Below are 22,026 nucleotides of genomic sequence, written 5' to 3'. Positions count from 1 at the left end.
GTGTTATCTATGGCTAACTGAGCTGTGATTTAATACATTGGATCAACAGGATTCACAAGCCAGGTTAATAAATTAACTACAGAGAAGAGGAGAGGAGAGGAGAGGAGAGGAGAGGAGAAGAGAAGAGAAGAGAAGAGAAGAGAAGAGAAGAGAAGAGAAGAGAAGAGAAGAGAAGAGAAGAGAAGAGAAGAGAAGAGAAGAGAATTTTTTACTGGCCAAGTGTGATTGGACACACAAGGAATTTTTCTTGGTGCATATACTCTCAGTGTACATAAAAGAAAATACATGTTCATCAAGAATCTTAAGGTACAACACTTAATGATAGTCATAGGGTACAAATAAGCAATCAGGAAATAATCAATATCAATATAAATCATAAAGATACAAGCAACAAGGTTACTTGGCAACTCCAAATCTCAACCAGCAAATGCTCAGTCTTACATATTGGAAAAAAGAACCTAAACACTAAGTACAAGCTTGATGGACATTACCTTATTGATGACTCCCACCCTGTTAAAGATCTTGGAGTTTTCATATCAAATGATTTTAGTGCCAAAGCCCACTGTAACTACATCGCAAAAAAGGCCTTCAGAGTTGTAAACCTAATCTTGCGTAGCTTCTTCTCCAAAACCACTACACTACTAACCAGAGCATATAAAACATTTGCTAGACCAATTCTTTAATACAGCTCGACTGTTTGGAAACCATACCACATTTCTGACATCAATACATTAGAACATGTCCAGAAATATTTTACAAGAAGAGTTCTCCACTCCTCCGAATACAACAAAATACCTTATGCCACCAGACTTGAAATCCTGGGTTTAGAAAATTTAGAACTACGCCGCCTTCGACATGACCTGAGTTTAACTCATAGAATCATCTATTACAATGTCCTTCCTGTCAAAGACTACTTCAGCTTCAATTACAACAATACACAAGCACATAATAGATTTAAACTTAATGTTAACCGCTCCAATCTTGATTGCAGAAAATATGACTTCAGTAACAGAGTTGTTAATGCTTGGAATACACTACCTGACTCTGTGGTCTCTTCCCAAAATCCCCAAAGCTTCAACCAAAAACTGTCTACTATCGACCTCACCCCATTCCTAAGAGGTCTGTAAGGGGCGTGCATAAGAGCACAAACGTGCCTACCGTTCCTGTCCTATTGTTTCCTTTCATTATATCCAATTAATATAGTTATTACATACTCATACTTATATATATGCTTATATACTGTATAGTTATTTCATGCTTATGCTTACATATACTGTGTGACAAAACAAACAAACAAACAAACAAACAGTCATACAGTCATAAGCAGGAGGAGATGGGTGATGGGAACGATGAGAAGATTAATAGTAGTGCAGATTTTGTAAATAATTTGACAGTGTATTAAGTAATGAGATCTTTAGACTACGCCAGAAATGATTTATTTTATTTTTTTGCTACGCTGGTGATACTGAAATGATGGATTCCTTCATGGAGAGAACCACTTTGGTATAGTGGTTAATGCAAAAGCCTAGAAGCTGAGATACTCTGAGTTCTAGTTCCAACACAAGCACTAAGTCAACTGGTGGCACTGGGTCAGTCTCTCTCTCTCTCAACCCTAAAAATGGGCAATGGCAAACCACTCCTGAAATATTGAAAGGCAAACTTGCAAAGACTTATCCAGGAGTCAAGACTGTCTCAAGGGCACCCACACCTACTGGGGAGAGAAGTACATTAGGTGATTATCAAGGTGTTTGTGACTCGTCCTCTCCTCAGCCGGGCCCCTCCTGTCTCCAACCAGGCCTGTTATCAGACTCCGAGTCTGATAATGAAGATGAATGGCCTGTCATGCCTCCAGCCCCCGGCCCTGGCCCCATGCCCGGAGAGGATTCCAAGAGTGAAAGGACAAGCCCGATAAACCTTACTCATATAGCGTGTGTTCCTTTGGCTCAACCGTCAGAGCAGGACGTCAGCCAGGTGCTGGAATTACTTGGCCCTACTCCCTCTGACCCCTCCCTTTCCCAGAAACTGCCAGCAGATCCAGCTGAAGACAATTCAGGGTGGGTGATCCTCGCTTCCGGAGATCTGAGAGGCGACACCAGCAGAAGGAAGGGAGGGGCAGGCCTGGATAAATGCTGAGTCATGGAGCCACACCCCACAGCCTATATAAAGGACCTGCTTTTGGCATTCCAACCTTGAGTCAAGCAAAGTCTTATCGAGTTTGCTGATACCGGACCCTATTGCTGGAGTCACAACTTGGTCTCCTGCCTGCCCTGATAACCCTCGAAGGGACTTGGCAAGCTGCAGAGGCTTCATTGCCAAGTTTGTCACCGACTTCCTTGACTCGTTCGTGGGAGTGAGGGGTGGGACACGACACAAGGCTCCCTCCATGCCCGACGTTCAGAATGACATGAAAATGCTGATAGAAAAACATTGTTTGGGGAGCTTTATCTCTTTCAATAGAAAAGATAACTCACCAAATGGAAAAAGTCGCCAGGGAATTTCACTATAATTTCAAGGGCTTGAATGAACTTCTGCAAGTTTTCATCTTCAGGAGCAAAATGATATCCATAAGTCAAAGAACAGATGACGTTATAAGTTGCATGTTGTATTTGAAATGTAGGGTCAAATGGCTGTCCTGCGAATGAAGATGTTTTATAATGAATTTCATAAAGAGGATAACTTCTTAAAATCAAATACAAATGTATCTCTTTTTACTTGAAATACTGAGAATAGAGTAGAGTAGAGTAGAGTAGAGTAGAGTAGAGTAGAGTAGAGAATAGAAGATATTTTTTCAGACAGACTTGAACCATTGTCGTTACTCCAAATTACAGACCTTTTGTTTGCCTAAAGATCTCCCCCAGTGTCTGAGCTATGTCTTCTATCTGATGCTCAATGCTTTTCTTCCCCAGGCCCAGCTTCCGCAGAGAAGTGACGCCAATGTGTCGCTGCTGTTTCCAGTTGTGGCCATTGGAAAGTATAATTCCTGTGGGCATCAGTAGACAATGATCAGTGAGTCCTGATAACATTCACGTTAAAAGTCATAACAGTCACTCATGCCCTAGTCACTTCCCATCTTGACTACTGCAACATGCTCTACATGGTGCTGCCCTTGAAGAGCATGCAGAATGTCATGTCCTTGTTGGAGTCTGAATCCAAAGAGGAAGAGGAACAACTGGCAGAGAGTGAGAAAGTGGATTGTTGGCTGTGGAAGAAACAGGGGAAGTGCAAAGTCAGGCTCAGCAGAACAGGGGAGAGGTAGAACAAGGGGAGAGGGGGTTCAGATGAAGACCAAGGCCTACTCCCTCTTCATCCTAGGCAGCGCATGGAGAAATGGAGAAGCGAGCAATGTGGGTTGCGTGGCTTACGAGAGAGGGAAGAGACCCAATCCTCTTTACAAGGCACAGCTGCTGATGGAGTTTAAAAGGAAAGGCAAATGGGAGGGGCGGTTGTCATAAACGAACACTGTTTATCTGGTGTTTATCTGAATTCCTGGCATCCTTCCAGTATATCAAGGTTTGATATACTGCCATGCTTCTTTACTTTATTTTGCTTGCCCTGCTGAATTAATTCCCTTGTCTTGCCTTTGGGTTTTTTGGTTAGAAGTTTTCTGCTTACAATGTTTGAGACTGAAGTAATTGTCAGCCAAAGACTATTACAGGTCGGTGGAAGAGCTCTCTCCAGGCCGGAGAGTTGAAAGGGACACTGGGGGCACAGTTGGTAATAATAAAGGGACTCATATCAGTTCTCTGGCTGTGTTGCCTTTGTGTCACCCTCTGGGTCATCACACAGAAACTCCAGTTGGTGCAAAATGCATGGATTTGTGCAGACCCTGGTGTTCACATGTATCACCTCTCCTGTGGGAGCTGCATTGGTTGCTGATTTGCTTCCAAATGCAATTTAAGGTGCTGGTTGTCACCTTTAAAGCCCTTCATGGCTTGGGACCAGGTTATCTGAGGGACCGTCTCTTGCCGGTCACATCTACTTAACCCATTGAAGCAGGGAGGCAGGGAATGTTGTGGGTCCCGTCCCTGAGGGAGATACACCTGGTGGGACCCAGAAGAAGGGCCTTCTTCGTGGTGGCTTCCTCTCTCTCTGGAACATCATTCCCCCAGAGATTAGAACGGCCCCCACTCTAATACTCTTCCGGAAGGCACTGAAGACCTGGTTCTGCCAGCGGGCCTGGGGAACCCAGAGTGGGATGGAGCCCATTAAATGGCTCATGTGATCTTCTGTCGCCGGGGCAATGGGTGGGAGGTGATTTTGATATATTGTATTATATTAACTTATTTGATTCTTTTTGATAATTCTTATTGTTTTAAATATGGTCTTATATTCTGTAAGCTGCCTTGAGTTACCATGGGCACATAGGCGGCAATATAAATTAAATTAAATGAATAAATAATAAAAAACCAGAAAATAATCTGGTCGGAGCAAAAATTAATATAAGAACTGGTCTTATTTTTGGGGAAACACGATATTTCCTAAAACGACTTGTACCCAGGCAACACACAGTTTAATTGAAATTGGAATTTTTATACGTTATACAATAAAAAAACTTGAAAGGACAACCATTGTATCATATCTTTCAAAAATCCTGGAGCACCGGGAAATTGCCAGAGGGTTGGAAAAGAGCTGATGTGGTCCTCATCTTCAAAAAAAAAAAAAGAAAAAGAAAAAAGGGAGGGGGGAGGAACCAGACCTTGGAAACCACAGACAAATCAGCTGATAAGATACTGGGGAAAAAAATTAAAAAACAGATCTATGAACATCTAGAAACAAATAAACTTATAACTAGTAACCAGCATGGGTTTTGTTGCGGTCCGCCAGCAGCCTGTGGAGCTGGCAATGTAGTCAGACAGCGATGAGGCTGAGGAAGAGTGTGGGCCACTCCTGGGGGCTGGGGAAGGCCAGGATGAGGGCTCTGAATCAGAGGTTGAAGTGGAACCAGGGCCATCGGGGAGTGAAGTGTGGACTCCAGAGCCTCCAGAGGCTGACAGTAGTGAGGCAGAGGAACAGGAGGACCCTGTTCCTAATGCACGCATAAGAAGAGCTGCCAGAAGGCAAGAGCAGCTCAAGCAAAGAGGACAATTCAGGAGTAGGGCCAAGAGATTATTGGCCCCTCCCATGAGGCTTAAAAGACCAGCAACGGCATTTGGGCTCTTTGCTGGAAAACAACATTGATAGCTTCGTCTTGTTGCGTTTATTTTGTATCGGAGTCTTTTGAACCTTTGCCAAGAAAGGCCTTTGGCAGTTTGCCTAATTGGACCAAGGTTGGTGATGAGGCTGAGGAATTGTGTTGGGAGGAATTTGCTTTAATTTAGTTGAACTACTCTGAGAAGGAAGTAATTCTCAGCTGTTCGAATAAAGTTTGTTTGTTTTTACGCTGACTGAGTTTTCTACTACCTACTTGGGCCTGGGTCACAACAAGTTTGTTAAAAGCAGATCATGCCAAATCAATCTTCTTTGACAAAGTGACTAAGTTTACATAAAATTTCTTACTACTTGTACTTACCCCTTCCTTTCCCTAAAGCAGTGAAGAAAGGTTCCTCTAGTCGATTAGAGAATTCTTCTGGGAAGCTGGTCATTCCTTCTTTCACAGCTTTGAATCCAGACAGCACGACTAAAAGTTGAGGTCCAGTCCACATGGAGTATATATTTCCATATCGTTTTACATGCTGCCAAGTGAATCAAAGTTGAGGAAAGTCACAATCAAATAAAACAGGTTATTTACAGCTGACACGCTCACCTATGGTTAGATTAGATTAGATTTATTTATTTGTCAAACACAACAGTATATATAAGTATAAGCATGAAATAACCATACGAATTGGATACAATCAGAGGGAACATTCGGACAGGAACAGTAGGCACGCTGGTGCTCTTATGCACGCCCCTTACAGACCTCTTTGGAATGGGGTGAGGTCAATAGTAGATAGTCTTTGGTTAAAGCTTTGGGGAATTTGGGAAGAGACCACAGAGTCAGGCAGTGCATTCCAGGCATTAACAACTCTGTTACTGAAGTCATATTTTCTACAATCAAGATTGGAGTGGTTCAGATTAAGCTTAAATCTATTGTGTGCTCGTGTATTGTTGCGATTGAAGCTGAAGTAGTCTTCGACAGGAAGGACATTGCAATAGATGATTCTATGAGTTAAACTCATGTCGAAGGCGGCGTAGTTCTAAATTTTCTAAACCCAGGATTTCAAGTCTGGTGGCATAAGGTATTTTGTTGTATTCAGAGGAGTGGAGAACTCTTCTTGTAAAATATTTCTGGACACATTCAATTGTATTAATGTCAGAGATGTGGTGTGGGTTCCAGACAGGTGAGCTGTATTCAAGAATTGGTCTAGCAAATGTCTTTCCTAAATCCTAAATTCTAAGGCGTTTCCCCATATGCAATCCTTTGTTCTTTAGAATTTTTTCCCCTCTATGATTCCTGCCAAGAACTTCTACAATCTACTCTGTTTTTGTGTCTAGTTGTTCTGGTATGCACTGCTTTATAGTGTCATTTTGAGGGTAGGAGTTGAAAGAGTTTATGAGTTTATGTCCAGGATGTATAACTGTTTATGTTATATTGACGGGACAGTCTACAGACTTCGTTGTGTCCTGATCTAATATTCTTCATTGCATGGGTTGCAACCAGAATGGAAGATTGGCCACAAGATCAGCACAATCTCCATACAAATTAATCTGTAAAAATTGATTATTTTCCTTGTAATATATGATTCATGCAGATACCATATTTTTCGAAGTATAAGACACCCCAGAGTATAAGACGCACCTTAGTTTTTGGGGAGGAAAATAAGAAAAAAGCTGATTGGTAGGTGGATTGGCCTCCCAGAATACCCCCAATCAGCTGTTCCCAGAGGTGAATTTTAACAACAGTTTCTTTGGTTGTGAGCTCTGTGCCTTGCTTTTTTTTTTCTTTTCCCCCCTGTCTTTGAAAGCCTCCAAAACAGCTTCAGAAAAAAAAGCCTCTGAAGCTCTGTTTGGGGGCTTCTTTTCTGAAGCTCTGTTTGGGGGCTTCTTTTCTGAAGCTCTGTTTGGAGGCTTCTTTTCTAAAGCTCTGTTTGGGGACTTTTTTTCTGAACCTCTGTTTGGGGACTTCTTTTCTGAAGCTCTGTTTGGAGGCTTCTTTTCTGAAGCTCTGTTTGGGGGCTTCTTTTCTGAAGCTCTGTTTGGGAGCTTTTTTCTGAAGCTCTGTTTGGGAGCTTCTTTTCTGAAGCTCTGTTTGGAGGCTTCTTTTCTAAAGCTCTGTTTGGGGACTTTTTTTCTGAACCTCTGTTTGGGGACTTCTTTTCTGAAGCTCTGTTTGGAGGCTTCTTTTCTGAAGCTCTGTTTGGGGGCTTCTTTTCTGAAGCTCTGTTTGGGAGCTTTTTTCTGAAGCTCTGTTTGGGAGCTTCTTTTCTGAAGCTCTGTTTGGGGGCTTCTTTTCTGAATCTCTGTTTGTTTTTGTTTTACTTTGAGTTAAACGACGCTGGGAATGAAGTAATTCCCAGCTGTTCGAATAAGGTTTATTTTTCCATGGAGTGAGTTTGTTGCTACCTACTTGGGTCTGGGTCACAACATCCCCCCATGATGATTCATCTCTCAGGAAAAAAAAATGGCTAAATTGGTCTCTGACAAAGGAATGTGAGTCTAGAAGCAGATCCTAAATAATAATAATAATAACAACAGAGTTCGAAGAGACCTTGGAGGTCTTCTAGTCCAACCCCCTGCCCAGGCAGGAAATGACAGTGAGTATTTTTCTGCAAAACATAGCAAACACTTTTCCAGTCATTAATATGGTGAACTGTTCATTGGTCTCTTTCCTTCCAAAAAGAGACTGGGAATGGGCATTTTCTCTTTCCAACTGAATCATCTGATGTTTGTTTGTTATTCTATCGTGCCAAAATAAATATTGAGTAATAAGAAATATTACCAGCATGATATTGCAAAACACAGCATATGATTATCAAATTACTACAACTAGAGGGATTTAAATTATTTAAAAGAAGTAGACCAGATAAAAGAGGAGGTGGAGTTGCACTATATATAAGAAATAACTACATCTCTACAGAAATAGAGCACAACAATGATAAAACTTATGTTGAATGCATTTGGGTCAGTATCAAAGGGGGGGGGATTGCCATAGGTCTATACTATAGATCACCCAACCAACCAGAGGAAATAGATGAACTTTTTGCTAGTCAATTAACTAAGATATATAGGAAGCACATCACAATAGTAATGGGGGATTTTAACTACCCTGACATCAATTGGGAGACAAACTCTGCACCAAATGGAAGATCCAACAGGTTCCTAACAAACCTAGCAGACAACTTTGTTTCTCAAAAAGTAGAGAAGGGAACAAAGGGATCAGTCATATTGGACTTAATTCTCATTAACAGAGATGAAATGATAGAAGGAGTTGAAGCTACAGGAACCTTGGGAACAAGTGACAAAATTAGTAGACCAGAGGAATGCTATCGATATAATTTACTTGGACTTCAGTAAAGCATTTAATAAAGTAGACCATAACCTACTACTAGATAAAATAGAAAAATGTGGGTTAGACAGCACCACCACCAGATGGATTTGTAACTGGCTGACCAACCGCACTCAACGTGTAGTCCTCAATGGAACTACATCCACATGGAGGGAAGTATGCAGTGGAGTACCCCAAAGCTCTGTTTTAGGCCCAGTACTCTTCAACATCTTCATCAATGACTTGGACGAGGGGATAGATGGGGAACTCATCAAATTTGCAGATGGCACCAAGCTGGCAAGAATAGCCAACATTCCAGAAGATAGGCTCAAGATATAGAAGGATCTTGACAGACATGAACATTGGGCATTATCTAACAAAATGAAATTCAATAGTGAAAAAAGTAAGGTTCTACAGTTAGGCAAGAAAAACAAAATAGAGAAGGAATCAAGTGTCAGAATTCTGATTCTGTTAGTTGTTAGTTGGAGTTGTTAGTTGGAGTCTGTTAGTTGTTAGTTGGAGTCTTGACATAACATACCTTATATTGCTAAGAACTCTGATGCTGAGGAATGTGCCAAAAATGGAGAGGTATTAAAAATAGTAAAATTATCTACCAAGCAGATATAAAATCTCTTTACAGACATCTGTTCTACTGCTTCCTTCTCGAACAAGCAACATTATCTAAAGCAGGTAGTGTAATGTATCTTTAAGAGTTGTGGAGGGAAAACTGAGCAGGAAAAAGCACGTTGCTGATTGGATGAAGCCTCTGGCTAAACTGTATATAAAGAGAAGGTTTTCCCTGCCCGGGTTGCTGGGTTCACCATATAGTAAAGAGCTGTTGTCACTATCCTGGTCTCCTGCCTCGTTATTGCCCGAATCTAACTCTGGCGACGAAGGTGGGATCTCGAGGCTAAGAGCGCCAGGAAAAGAGCTGAACTCACCAGGAAGACGCGAACCCAGCAAACAAGGGGCGGAAAGCAGCGATGTCCGGCTACACACCGCCAGCGCCATTCGACCCAGCTAAGGAAAAATGGGGGTCATACATGGCTCGTTTCGAGTGTTTCCTCGAGGCGAACGAACTTCAAGGAGTTTCAGACAACAGGAAACGAGCGTATTTCCTGAGCCACTGCGGTCCAGAAGTTTTCGACACCGCAGGATCCTGGCGAGCCAACGCCGTACAGTCGGTACCGTGGCAAACTCTGCAGACTTTATTGAAAGCCCATTATGCACCAACGCCGTCCAAGTATGTGCAACGGTTCGAATTTGGGGAGCGCAGACAGCAAGAGGGCGAGTCCATCAGCGCATACATGGCCGCCCTGAGGAAAGCCTCAAAACATTGCGAGTACCGAGACTTGGATGAGGCATTGCTGGAGCAACTCATCCGCGGGGTCAGGGACATCCGTTTGCGGAGGCGGCTGCTGTCTAAAAGCAACCTAACGCTGGCAAACGCCTTGGATGAAGCCAGGGCTCACGAGATGTCTACCCAAGCGGCGGAAACCCTACAAAAGCCGCTCGCACCAACGGCTGGTGCGAAATCAACCCCGGTCCACAACGAGGAGATCCAGGCTGAGTCGGACGGTGAGGAAGAGGAAGGAGTCTTCCAAACCGGGAGGCCGGAGAAAGAAGACCGGGGTGACTGCGCGAGTTGCGGAGGGCAACACCAACGACAACAATGCAGATTTAAGGATGCAACTTGTCGGCGGTGCGAAAGGAAGGGGCACCTAGCACAGGTCTGTCGAGCACCCCAACCTTCCCGCCAAAAATTCAAACCGACCAACTAGAGCGCGGGAACGGCGAAGCGGCCCGTGATTGGTCAATTCAAAAAAGGCGCGAAGTTGAATCAGACTGTCGTGAGAGTGGGTCACGCAACAACACGCCTAGAGAAAAAAATCTTTACGAAAGCAAAGATTGAGGGGGTGCCGTGCCGATTGGAGGTGGACACCGGCTCAGCGATCACGATCATGTCCTGGGACACCCTCGTGAAAGCCTTACCCGCCATCGCAAAGTGCAAGCTGAAAACACAGAAATTAAAGGTACAAGACTACCAAGGAAATCGCATCCCTGTTCGAGGGGTAACATCCGTCCACGTCGAGTATGGACAATACAAGAAAACTCTGCCCATCACCATAGTCGATGGGACCCTGCCAAGCTTGTTGGGACTGGATTGGTTCCGAGCATTGGGCATGGGAGTGACTAGAGTCTTCAGAAACGAAGTCAACCTCAAAGACGCACTCGTGAAGGAATTTGGGGACGTTTTCAGAGACTGCCTGGGCAAGTACACGGGGACCCCTATTTCTTTTAACTTATACCCCCAAGTTGCCCCTATCCGTCTAAAGGCTAGGAGGGTCCCGTTCGCCCTAAAGCCCAGGATTGACCGGGAACTGGATAAACTAGTAAACCAGGGAATTCTAGTGCCAGTTGACCATGCTAAGTGGGAGACCCCTATAGTCACCCCAGTCAAACCGGACGGGTCGGTCCGGATTTGCGCTGACTATAAGGCAACGCTTAACAAAGCGTTGCAAAAGAGTGCTTACCCGTCCGGTGGTACAGCACTTACTGCACTCAATGGGGCAAGGGCAAGTTTTTGCCAAGTTAGACTTGGCCCAAGCCTATCAACAGCTGCCCGTAGATAGCAGCACAGCCGAAGCGCAGACAATTGTGACTCACAGAGGGGCGTTTAAGTGTACACGGTTACAGTTTGGGGTTAGTGTGGCTCCAGGGTTATTTCAGAACCTAATGGAGCGGCTACTGCAGGGACTCCCAGGGGTGGTACCATACTTTGACGATGTACTGGTATCCGCTGAGAACCTAGAGGAATTAGGGGTAAGGCTGCAAAAAGTTTTGGGCATTTTCCGGTCTGCCGGTCTCACAGTTAAACTGAACAAATGCCAGATCGGGGTTGAATCAGTGGAATTCCTAGGCTACCGGATAGACAGAAAAGGGATTCACCCCACTGAGAGCAAGGTACGGGCCATCAGGAAGGCCCCGGTGCCAAAGAACAAAACAGAGTTGCAGGCATTCTTAGGTCTGGTCAATTTCTACGCGGTATTCTTAAGGAATAAGGCAACAGTAGCCGAGCCGCTTCATAAACTACTAGCAAAGACGGCTGCATGGTCTTGGGGAAAGGCGGAAGCTAGGGCATTCGAAGGGGTAAAGAATCTCCTATCGAGTGATAGCCTCCTTATCCAATACAATGGCACGCTGCCATTAGTGTTAAGCTGCGATGCATCTCCCTATGGGGTGGGGGCTGTGCTCAGCCACAGGTTGCCAAATGGCACAGAAGCCCCTATTGCATACTACTCCCGAACCATGTCATCAACTGAAAGAAATTATAGCCAGCTTGATAAGGAAGCCTTGGCTATAGTCTCAGGAGTAAAGAAATTCCACGAATATGTATTTGGTCGTGATTTCGAAATCATCACGGACCATAGACCCTTGCTAGGCTTGTTGGCAGGCGACCGCCCAACGCCCGTGGCACTTTCGCCCAGACTGACCAGATGGACAATCTTTCTAGCGGCGTATTCTTACAAACTACTACACCGGCCAGGGAAGGAATTAGGGCATGCAGACGCCCTGAGCAGATGCCCGTTACCAGAGACTATCGAAGACCCCACTCCGGGGACACCAGTTCTGCTAATTGACTCTTTGGACTCTGGCCCAGTCACATCCAAAGAGGTGGCTCGGGCTTCGTACAAGGACATTACAATAAGGACTGTAATTGGTTGGGTACAAAGAGGTTGGCCCGCTGCGCCGGGCGAGCGTTTTAAAGAATTTGTAAAGAAACGTGGGGAACTCTCAGCTCAAGGGGTGCCTGCTATGGGGGATCAGTGGTGATCCCGGAGAAATTGAGGGAAAAGGTATTGGAGCTCCTTCACGAGGGCCACCCAGGGATCGTGAGAATGAAGGGTCTAGCGAGAAGCTATGTGTGGTGGCCCTTAATGGACACGGAAATTGCTGAAAGGGTAGGGAAATGCCAGGCCTGCCAGGAGTCCAGACCGCTACCCCCGACGGCCCCGATTCGGGAATGGGAAAGACCCCAGGGCCCTTGGTCTAGGATCCATATCGATTTTGCCGGCCCCTTCCACGGCCAAACTTTTCTGGTAGTAGTCGATGCCTACTCCAAATGGCTGGAAATCATTCTCATGAGATCCATGACAGCCGAGGCCGTGATTTCAGTCCTACGGCACCTATTTGTAACCCATGGGTTGCCCGACACTTTAGTCTCCGATAACGGCCCGCAATTCACGGCAACCCAGTTTGAGGGGTACTTGGCAGAGGAGGGCATCCGACATGTCCTCTCGGCGCCTTTCCACCCTGCGACGAACGGCCTTGCAGAACGTTTCGTTCGGAGCGCAAAGGAAGCATTGTCCAGAATCAAGCCAGGCGATTGGCAAACAAAAATCGATACATTCCTATCTGTCCAACACAGAACCCCCTGTGTAGCAACTGGCCGCAGCCCGGCAGAGCTATTAATGGGTCGGAAGCTTAGGTGCCCACTAGACCGTTTAAACCCAAACTACACACCAGACGGTTACAAAGGGGCACACGGTAAAACAAGAGGGATGGCAGTAGGCGACCTAGTGTGGGCACACAACTACAGCGAGGGCCCGACCTGGTTAGCAGGAAAAATCCTAGAAATAACCGGTCCAAAATCATATCTAGTAGAGATAGAGGATGGCCGGGTATGGAAGCGCCACATAGACCAAATAAGGAAACGCATAACCGGTAAATCAGAATCAGATGAAACAGGCCCTGACGATCAAACATTTGAATACACAGCTGACTCAAACCCGGGGCAAACGCGGGACTTATCTGAGTTCCTGGAGGTCCAGCGACGCCAACCGGTTCCTCCTGAAAACAGCAGGGACGACTCTGCAAATAATCCAGGGCCGGATGGCCTAGAGGAGGAGCTGAGAGGAATAAACAGTCCCTCCGGTCAGCTCGACTCACTCCCAGACAATGAATTGCGCAGGTCCGAAAGAGTCAGGAGACGCCCAGTCTACTTGCGTGATTACGTTGAAAAATAAGATGTTAATTATATGTAAATATTGGTAAAGTGCTTTCTGGGAGGGAAGGAGTGTAATGTATCTTTAAGAGTTGTGGAGGGAAAACTGAGCGGGAAAAAGCACGTTGCTTTTGCTATAAAAAGTTTTATTTTTACAATCATATCAAATAATTCATCCAATGTACAGTTATATACAATTAGTCGGGCTTGCCCAGTCACCACCCCCCTTTTTAACACTCTTCCCTCTTCTACCTTCTTCTACTTTCCAGACCTTCCTCTCCTTCTCTTATCTACATCCTCTCCTCCCTCCACCCTACACCTTCCTTCTCCCTCTTCTACCCCTCTTCCTTCCTCTTCTCCTCTTTCCTACCTCCTACTCTCTCTTTTCTCCCTCCCCACCGTTCTAAAATGGTAACTGGGCAGACCCGACCCTGCACTAATTATACATCTTCAATAATCCCTGTACATTAACCATCACTCCATCTCTACCAAACCCCCCCAATTCCCTCCCCATACCCCCACCCCGACTTCCCAGAACAAAATGCAGGGTATCAAAACTAACAATCATAATCTAAAATAATTCCTGAATTGTAATCTCTAGTGACACCACACTTAGTCACACTCTCAATTCCCCTCTCCTTCAAAAATATATCTAATACAAAATATTTCCTAAATTTACTCATATGCTATTCGATATTTTTTTAACTGATACTTATTTTGAATATAATCAATCCACATTTTCCATTCTAAAATATATTTTTCTAGTGTATAGTCTTTCAAGTAAGCGGAGATTTTTGCCATCTCTGCCAGATTTGATACTTTGAGTGTCCATTCTTCAATTGAAGGTAATTCTTCTTTCTTCCAATACTGAGCAATCAAAAGTCTTGCGGCTGTTATTAAGTTCAAAATCAATTTAGTCTCTATAGCTGTACAGTCCATAATAATTCCTAGTAGAAAGAACTGCGGAGTAAACTTAATCTTCTTTTTCAAAATATTCTGCATGATCCACCATACTTTAATCCAAAATGCTTTAACTTTTTTACAAGTCCACCATATATGGTAATAAGTGGCATCTTCACAATCGCATCTCCAACATTTAGCCTGTACATTAGGATACATACATGACAACATTTGGGGTCTAAATGCCATCTATAAAACATCTTATAAAATGTTCTCTCATATTTTGCGCTTGTGTAAATTTAACATTCCTCACCCAAATTCTTTCCCAAGTTTCCAACATTATTGGTTGCTGAAAATTTTGTGCCCACTTAATCATACAATCCTTAACCAATTCAGTCTCTGAGTCTATTTCTACTAATACATTATACAACCTCTTAATATGCTGTTGGCCTTGATCTCTCATTTGTTTTAACAAATTATCCTCAATTTGCTTAACACCTATTTTTTGATCTAATTTCCATCTAGCTTGTAATTGTCCATATTGGAACCATGTATAATTTTTCCCTTCTTCCCCCATCTTTTCTCTGGATTTTAATTGTAATTCCCCCTTTTCCATACAAAGAAGTTCTTTATAGGTAACTACCTCCATCTTTTGATATATATTTATATTTTCTATCATGTGTCTCGGGATTGCCCATATTGGAATCTTTCCATCTAATTTATATTGATATTTCCTCCAAACCCTCAATAATGCATTTCTAATTATATTATTTTTAAATATTTTATCTACTTTCTTATCATATAATATATAGGCATGCCACCCATATAACAAACCATACCCTTCTGTATTCAAAACTCTTTCCTCAGTTAAATTAATCCAATCAGAAATTAATGATAAAACAACTGCTTCATAATACAATTTCAAGTTAGGCATTTTAAGACCCCCCCTTTCCCTTGTATCCTGCATTATTTTTAATTTTATTCTTGGTTTTTTGCCCATCCATACAAAGTTATTAACCCCCTTTTGCCATTCCTGTAATTTGATATCATTCTTAAGCACCGGTATCATTTGAAATAAAAATAGAAACCTGGGCAAAACATTCATTTTTATAGCCGCTATTCTTCCCAACAAGGATAGTTGTAACTTCTTCCAACTCTCCATTTCTTTCCATACCTTCTGCCACAATACCTCATAATTATTTTTATATAATTTAACGTTTGAAGCTGTAATATATATTCCTAAATATTTAACCTTTTTAACGATTTCAAAACCTGTAGTTCTTTCTAACTCTTCTTTTTGTTGTATATTCATATTTTTAATTATCATCTTTGTCTTTTGCTGATTCACCTTAAATCCAGATACTTTACCATACTGACCAATTATATCTTTTAGACCAGTAGCTGAGTATGTTGGCTGAGATACAGTAACAACCAAGTCATCTGCGAAAGCTCTTAATCTGTAATCTTGATGTTTAACTCTAATTCCCTTTATTTGATCGGAGCTACGTATTCTATTCAAAAGAATTTCCAAAGTTAAAATAAAAAGTAATGGAGACAGGGGACATCCCTGTCTCGTCCCTTTCCCAATTTTAAAAGTTTCTGTTAGCCCACCATTTACTATTATTTGTGCTGTTTGCTTCTGATATATTGCCTTAATTGCGTGGATAAAATAATCCCCAAATTGCATTTTTTCTATTACTTTAAACAGAAACTGCCAGTCCAATCTATCAAAAGCTTTTTCAGCATCCAAAAAAAAAAAAAGCCGCTGAGACTTGGTTGTTTCGTTCCAAATATTCAAGTAAATTTACAATTTGCCTCACATTATATCTCATCTGCCTACCCTTAATAAATCCTGACTGATCATTATGAATTATTTGATTCATCACTGGCATTAATCTATTAGCAAGTATCTTGGCAAATATCTTGTAATCAGTATTTAAAAGTGATATAGGCCTATAATTCTCTGCTTTAATACCATCTCGATCTTCCTTCGGTATTAACGAAATAAAGGCTGTCCTCCATGAAGGGGGAACATCTCCTCCCATTTGAATTTTATTAAATAACTCTTTAAGTGGTTCAACCATCTCATTTTGTAAATTTTTATAATAAACAGCTGTTAAACCATCTGTACCTGGTGCTTTACCGATTTTAAGTTGCTTAATTGCTAACAAAATTTCCTCTGAAGTAATTAATTGATTCAGTTCTTCTCTTTGATTTTCTGTAAGCTCACAAATATTTTGTTGTTGTAAATATCTTTCTATCTCTGTATCATCAATCATATCCCTAGTATATAACTTACTATAATACTCTAAAATGCTTTTTAATCAAATTCTTTTGATAAACTTCCTTACCCTATATTCTATTTTATCAATCATTCGTGATTTTCTGTTTTTCCTTATTAAATAGGCAAGCCATCTTCCTGGCTTATTGGCATTATTAAACATATTATGTTTTACATATTGTAAATTAATTGCTACTTGACCTGCCATCATCATGTTAAACTGACCTCTTAATATATTTATTGATTCTTTTATTTTACTATTTCCTGGGCTATTTTATCAATAACTGTTCTTTCTTTTAATTTCCTCTTCCAATTCCTTTTTCTTTTCTGCAATTTATTTTTGTATTTAATATTCATTTGTATAAGATTTCTCTCATATTTTGCGCTTGTGTAAATTTAACATTCATCACCCAAATTCTTTCCCAAGCTTCCAACATTATTGGTTGCTGAAAATTTTGTGCCCACTTAATCATACAATCCTTAACCAATTCAGTCTCTGAGTCTATTTCTACTAATACATTATACACCTCTTAATATGCTGTTGACCTTGATCTCTCATTTGTTTTAACAAATTATCCTCAGTTTGCTTAATGCCTATTTTTTGATCTAATTTCCATCTAGCTTGTAATTGTCCATATTGGAATCTTTCCATCTAATTTATATTGATATTTCCTCCAAACCCTCAATAATGCATTTCTAATTATATTATTTTTAATTTTATTCTTGGTTTTTGCCCATCCATACAAAGTTATTAACCCCTTTTGCCATTCCTGTAATTTGATATCATTCTTAAGCACCGTATCATTTGAAATAAAAATAGAAACCTGGGCAAAACATTCATTTTATAGCCGCTATTCTTCCCAGCAAGGATAGTTGTAACTTCTTCCAACTCTCCATTTCTTTCCATACCTTCTGCCACAATACCTCATAATTATTTTTATATAATTTAACATTTGAAGCTGTAATATATATTCCTAAATATTTAACCTTTTAACGATTTCAAAACCTGTAGTTCTTTCTAACTCTTCTTTTGTTGTATATTCATATTTTTAATTTTATTCTTGGTTTTTGCCCATCCATACAAAGAAGTTCTTTATAGGTAACTACCTCCATCTTTTGATATATTGCTTTAATTGCATGGATAAAATAATCCCCAAATTGCATTTTTCTATTACTTTAAACAGAAACTGCCAGTCCAATCTATCAAAAGCTTTTCAGCATCCAAAAAAAAAAGCCGCTGAGATTTGGTTGTTTCGTTCCAAATATTCAAGTAAATTTACAATTTGCCTCACATTATATCTCATCTGCCTACCCTTAATAAATCCTGACTGATCATTATGAATTATTTGATTCATCACTGGCATTAATCTATTAGCAAGTATCTTGGCAAATATCTTATAATCAGTATTTAAAAGTGATATAGGCCTATAATTCTCTGCTTTAATACCATCTCGATCTTCCTTCGGTATTAACGAAATAAAGGCTGTCCTCCATGAAGGGGGAACATCTCCTCCCATTTGAATTTTATTAAATAACTCTTTAAGTGGTTCAACCATCTCATTTTGTAAATTTTTATAATAAACAGCTGTTAAGCCATCTGTACCTGGTGCTTTACCAATTTTAAGTTGCTTAATTGCAAACAAAATTTCCTCTGAAGTAATTAATTGATTCAGTTCTTCTCTTTGATTTTCTGTAAGCTCACAAATATTTTGTTGTTGTAAATATCTTTCTATCTCTATATCATCAATCATATCCCTAGTATACAACTTACTATAATACTCTAGAAATGCTTTTTTAATCAAATTCTTTTGATAAACTTCCTTACCCCTATATTCTATTTTATCAATCATTCGTGATTTCTGTTTTTTCCTTATTAAATAGGCAAGCCATCTTCCTGGCTTATTGGCATTATTAAACGTATTATGTTTTACATATTGTAAATTAATTGCTACTTGATCTGCCATCAACATGTTAAACTGACCTCTTAATATATTTATTGATTCTTTTATTTTACTATTTCCTGGGCTATTTATCAATAACTGTTCTTCCTTTTTAATTTCCTCTTCCAATTCCTTTTTCTTTTTCTGCAATTTATTTTTGTATTTAATATTCATTTGTATAAGATTTCCTCTCATATAGGCCTTGCTAGCGTCCCAAATCATCTCTATAGATGTTTCTTTTTTTATATTCATAACAAAAAATTCCTTCATTTGCTTTTTACATTCATTTACATTTTGTTCATATTTAAACAAATTCTCATTCAACCTCCATGATCTCCTAGCCTCCTTTTCCCGATCAATTTCAATCCAAACCGGACTATGATCAGATAGAGTTCTTGAACAAATCTTAGTCTTCTTCACTCTAGAATACAAATCATTAGAAATCAAAATAAAATCAATCCTCGAAAATGATTGATGCCTATCAGAAAAGAAGGTAAAATCCCTCTCTTCTGTATTATGTTCTCTCCAAATATCTCTTAATTCCAAGTCCTCCATCATTTCAAAAAAAACCTTTGGTAATTTCGCCCTACTTGACATCTTCCTTAAACTTTTTTTATCTTTTTGAGTATCCAACACACCATTCCAATCACCCATTAATATATATGATTTATAATCCCAAAACACTATTCTTTTATGTAAAAACTTGAAAAAATTTTCTTGTTGTTGATTCGGAGCATAAACTCCTATTAATAATACCTTCTTTCCCTCCAACAAAAGTTCAATAGCAATGTATCTTCCTTGCTTATCCACCTCAATTAATTTTGCTGATATGTCCTTTTTTATGTATATAACTAAACCGTTTTTTTTTTCCAAAGAGGAGGCAACAAAATGTACCCCCAGTTTTGAGTTTATCAAATATTTCTGGTCTAAAGATCTAATATGTGTTTCTTGTAAACAGGTAATGTCATTTTTAAATTGTTTCAAATAATGAAATACTTTCCTTCTCTTCATGTGAATTCAGGCCATTAACATTCCAAGATAATAGTTTAATTGCCATTATCGGCCAAAGGAAACTTTTGGAACACCAGCCGCAGATCACATTTTACTTTAGGCCTTGCTCCTCCCACTGTTTCCGTTGTAGTAGTTGCCAGTTGTTGTTGTGCCTTCATCTCTTGTTCCTTGCATTTAGCAGCAGCTCTTGTCAACCTTTGTTCTTTTGAATTTAATCCCGTCGTAGGTATTTCCAACACTTGTAATAAATCTTCTTCCATCACAATCTGTTCTTGTACCTGCTTCACTTCTCTTTCCTTCACTTCAACCTCCCTTCTTCTAGCTTCCAATGGGGGAGGACTTCCAACTTTTAATACCTCAACATAAAATTCTCTTGCTTTTCCAACTGTATTGAGACGATGTACTTTCCCTACATAGTATACTATTATACCAGTTGGAATATCCCATCTATATTCAATCTGACGTTTTTTAAGTTCAGTCACCAGGAAGGCAAATTCCTTCCTAGCCCTTAACATTTTTGGTGGAATTTCCTTTAATATCAAAATATCTTGACCAGCAATCTGAATCTTCTCCCCCTTATATGAAGCTTGCAAAATCTGATTTCTCACTGTTCTGTTTGTAAAATAAATAACAACATCCCTTGGCAACTTTTTTTGCCTTGCTATCCAAGAATTCACACGATATATTTTATCAATTTGATAAGCCACATCTGCTGGACGAGCTGCTAATATCTCAGCAAATACTTCAGAAAAAATTTCCCTTAAATTCTCTTCCTTATTTTCTTTCAAACCTCGGATTCTAAGAGCAAATTCCATATTTCTGTATTGTATCAAAACTATTTCATCCTCTGTCTTTTCCATTTTACTTTGAAATTCATCCATTTTATTTTCTAATTTTAAATTATGTTGCTTAATTACTTCAACCTCCTCTTCTAATAAAATCACATTCGTTGCCAAACTTTGTACTGCCATTACAAATCCTTCTTTAACTTCTTTATTTCCCGCTTGAATTTCTGATATCTGCTCTTTCATTTCAGACATCTCATCAGTTATTACTTTAAATTTTTCTTCTATAAAGCCTTTTAAGTTCTCTTGTAACACCTCTAAATTCAATGTTCTAGTCTCTGCTGTATGAGCTGGAGAGGCACCAGCTGATAAAGTTCCCGAGCTCTTTGTTACAGTAGACTTTAATTGTTTGGCTGCCATCTTCTATAAAATTATTTATTTATTTATTTCCAACTTAATATTCACTTTAAATCTTCTTAACTTCTGAGAAACACAGTCTTTTAAAGCAATATTTAAAAATCTCCCTAGATTCTATCAACAGGCAGCAAAGAGTTAAAGCAGCAAGTAACATGCAAATTACCAACTGAAGACGGCACACGAAAGTATCACTTTCGCTTTCCACTCGTTAACTTGTTAACAATTCGCCTCCATTTTCTTGCTGTTTTCAAGCTTGTTACAAAGTATCGGGGAATCGGCTTAGCTACTTGCATAAAGTTCTCCCACTTTCGTTCTGTCCGGTATAATCCTTTATTGTCCAAAATAAATCTCGGCGTTTGGTCGTGGTGATTGGTTCCACCAAAGCAGAAGAATCCTCGGATCTGGAGCACTTCGGGTTACTGGAGGGAACTTAACCCTTCAAACCCCTTTTTTCTCAGGGGCTTTAGGGAAATTCAACCTCTGCCCTCAGCTCACCCCTTCTCCTTCTCCCGAAGAGGGGGTTTTCCGAACCGCTGGACAGCAGATTTAAGCTGTCCTAGCGATTCCACATAATCCAGAGGTTGGTGATCGTAAAGATCACCGCCATCACCTATGGTGCCAAACCAGAAGTCCGAAAAAGCACGTTGCTGATTGGATGAAGCCTCTGGCTAAACTGTATATAAAGAGAAGGTTTTCCCTGCCCGGGTTGCTGGGTTCACCATATAGTAAAGAGCTGTTGTCACTATCCTGGTCTCCTGCCTCGTTATTGCCCGAATCTAACAGGTATTACTCTCCATAACTCATATCCAGAAAGTTGTCCATTGCAGGAATACAGTATAAAGCAGCGGTCACCAACTGGTGGTCCGTGGACCACTGGTGGTCCATGAGAAAATTTTGGTGGTCCGCAGAAAAATTATTTTGCATTTTTTATATTGCACTAAATCAAGGGTCCTCAAAATATGGCCTCTGGGCCGGATACATGCAATGAACATTTGTGTTGCTGCAGAGAGTCTCCCCCTTCTGGGTCTTTTTGTGTGGGTCATAGGGGAGCAAAAATTCTGACTTGGGGTTTGCTTCAGCCTCCTGGTGCAGGGCTTTGGGTGAAGGCTGGAGAGAAGTGCTGCTGGTGGCGAAGAGCTGGAGTGCCTCGTTCCAGTGGGACTGCCTCATGGCCTGGAACTGGCTGACCATCTCAGCCCGCTGAGCCTCCAAGTGGCCTTGCA

General features: G+C 40.8%; 1 protein-coding gene and 1 long non-coding RNA gene across 4 annotated transcripts in view; one reads left to right on the top strand and one right to left on the bottom strand.

Moving 5' to 3' along the window:
• Nucleotides 1–22,026, top strand: part of LOC131200529 (uncharacterized) — a 59,902-nt gene that overhangs the window by 23,074 nt on the left and 14,802 nt on the right. The gene's annotated exons all lie outside the window — the stretch shown is intronic.
• The window catches only part of LOC131200522 (cytochrome P450 2J2-like), a 37,683-nt gene that overhangs the window by 12,452 nt on the left and 3,205 nt on the right, over nucleotides 1–22,026 (bottom strand). For all 3 annotated transcript variants that reach the window (XM_058187382.1, XM_058187384.1, XM_058187383.1), the window contains exons 2-4: nucleotides 5,510–5,672; nucleotides 2,831–2,980; nucleotides 2,472–2,632 (exon numbers count right to left, since the gene is read on the bottom strand). In XM_058187382.1, the coding sequence (XP_058043365.1) occupies nucleotides 2,472–2,632; nucleotides 2,831–2,980; nucleotides 5,510–5,672 (474 nt within the window). The remainder of the gene's footprint in view (nucleotides 1–2,471; nucleotides 2,633–2,830; nucleotides 2,981–5,509; nucleotides 5,673–22,026) is intronic.

This window comes from Ahaetulla prasina, chromosome 6, assembly GCF_028640845.1.
Source record: "Ahaetulla prasina isolate Xishuangbanna chromosome 6, ASM2864084v1, whole genome shotgun sequence".
Lineage (NCBI taxonomy): Eukaryota > Metazoa > Chordata > Lepidosauria > Squamata > Colubridae > Ahaetulla > Ahaetulla prasina.
The sequence above is the reverse complement of the archived record's forward strand: the minus strand, read 5'-3'. Positions and strand labels throughout refer to the sequence as shown.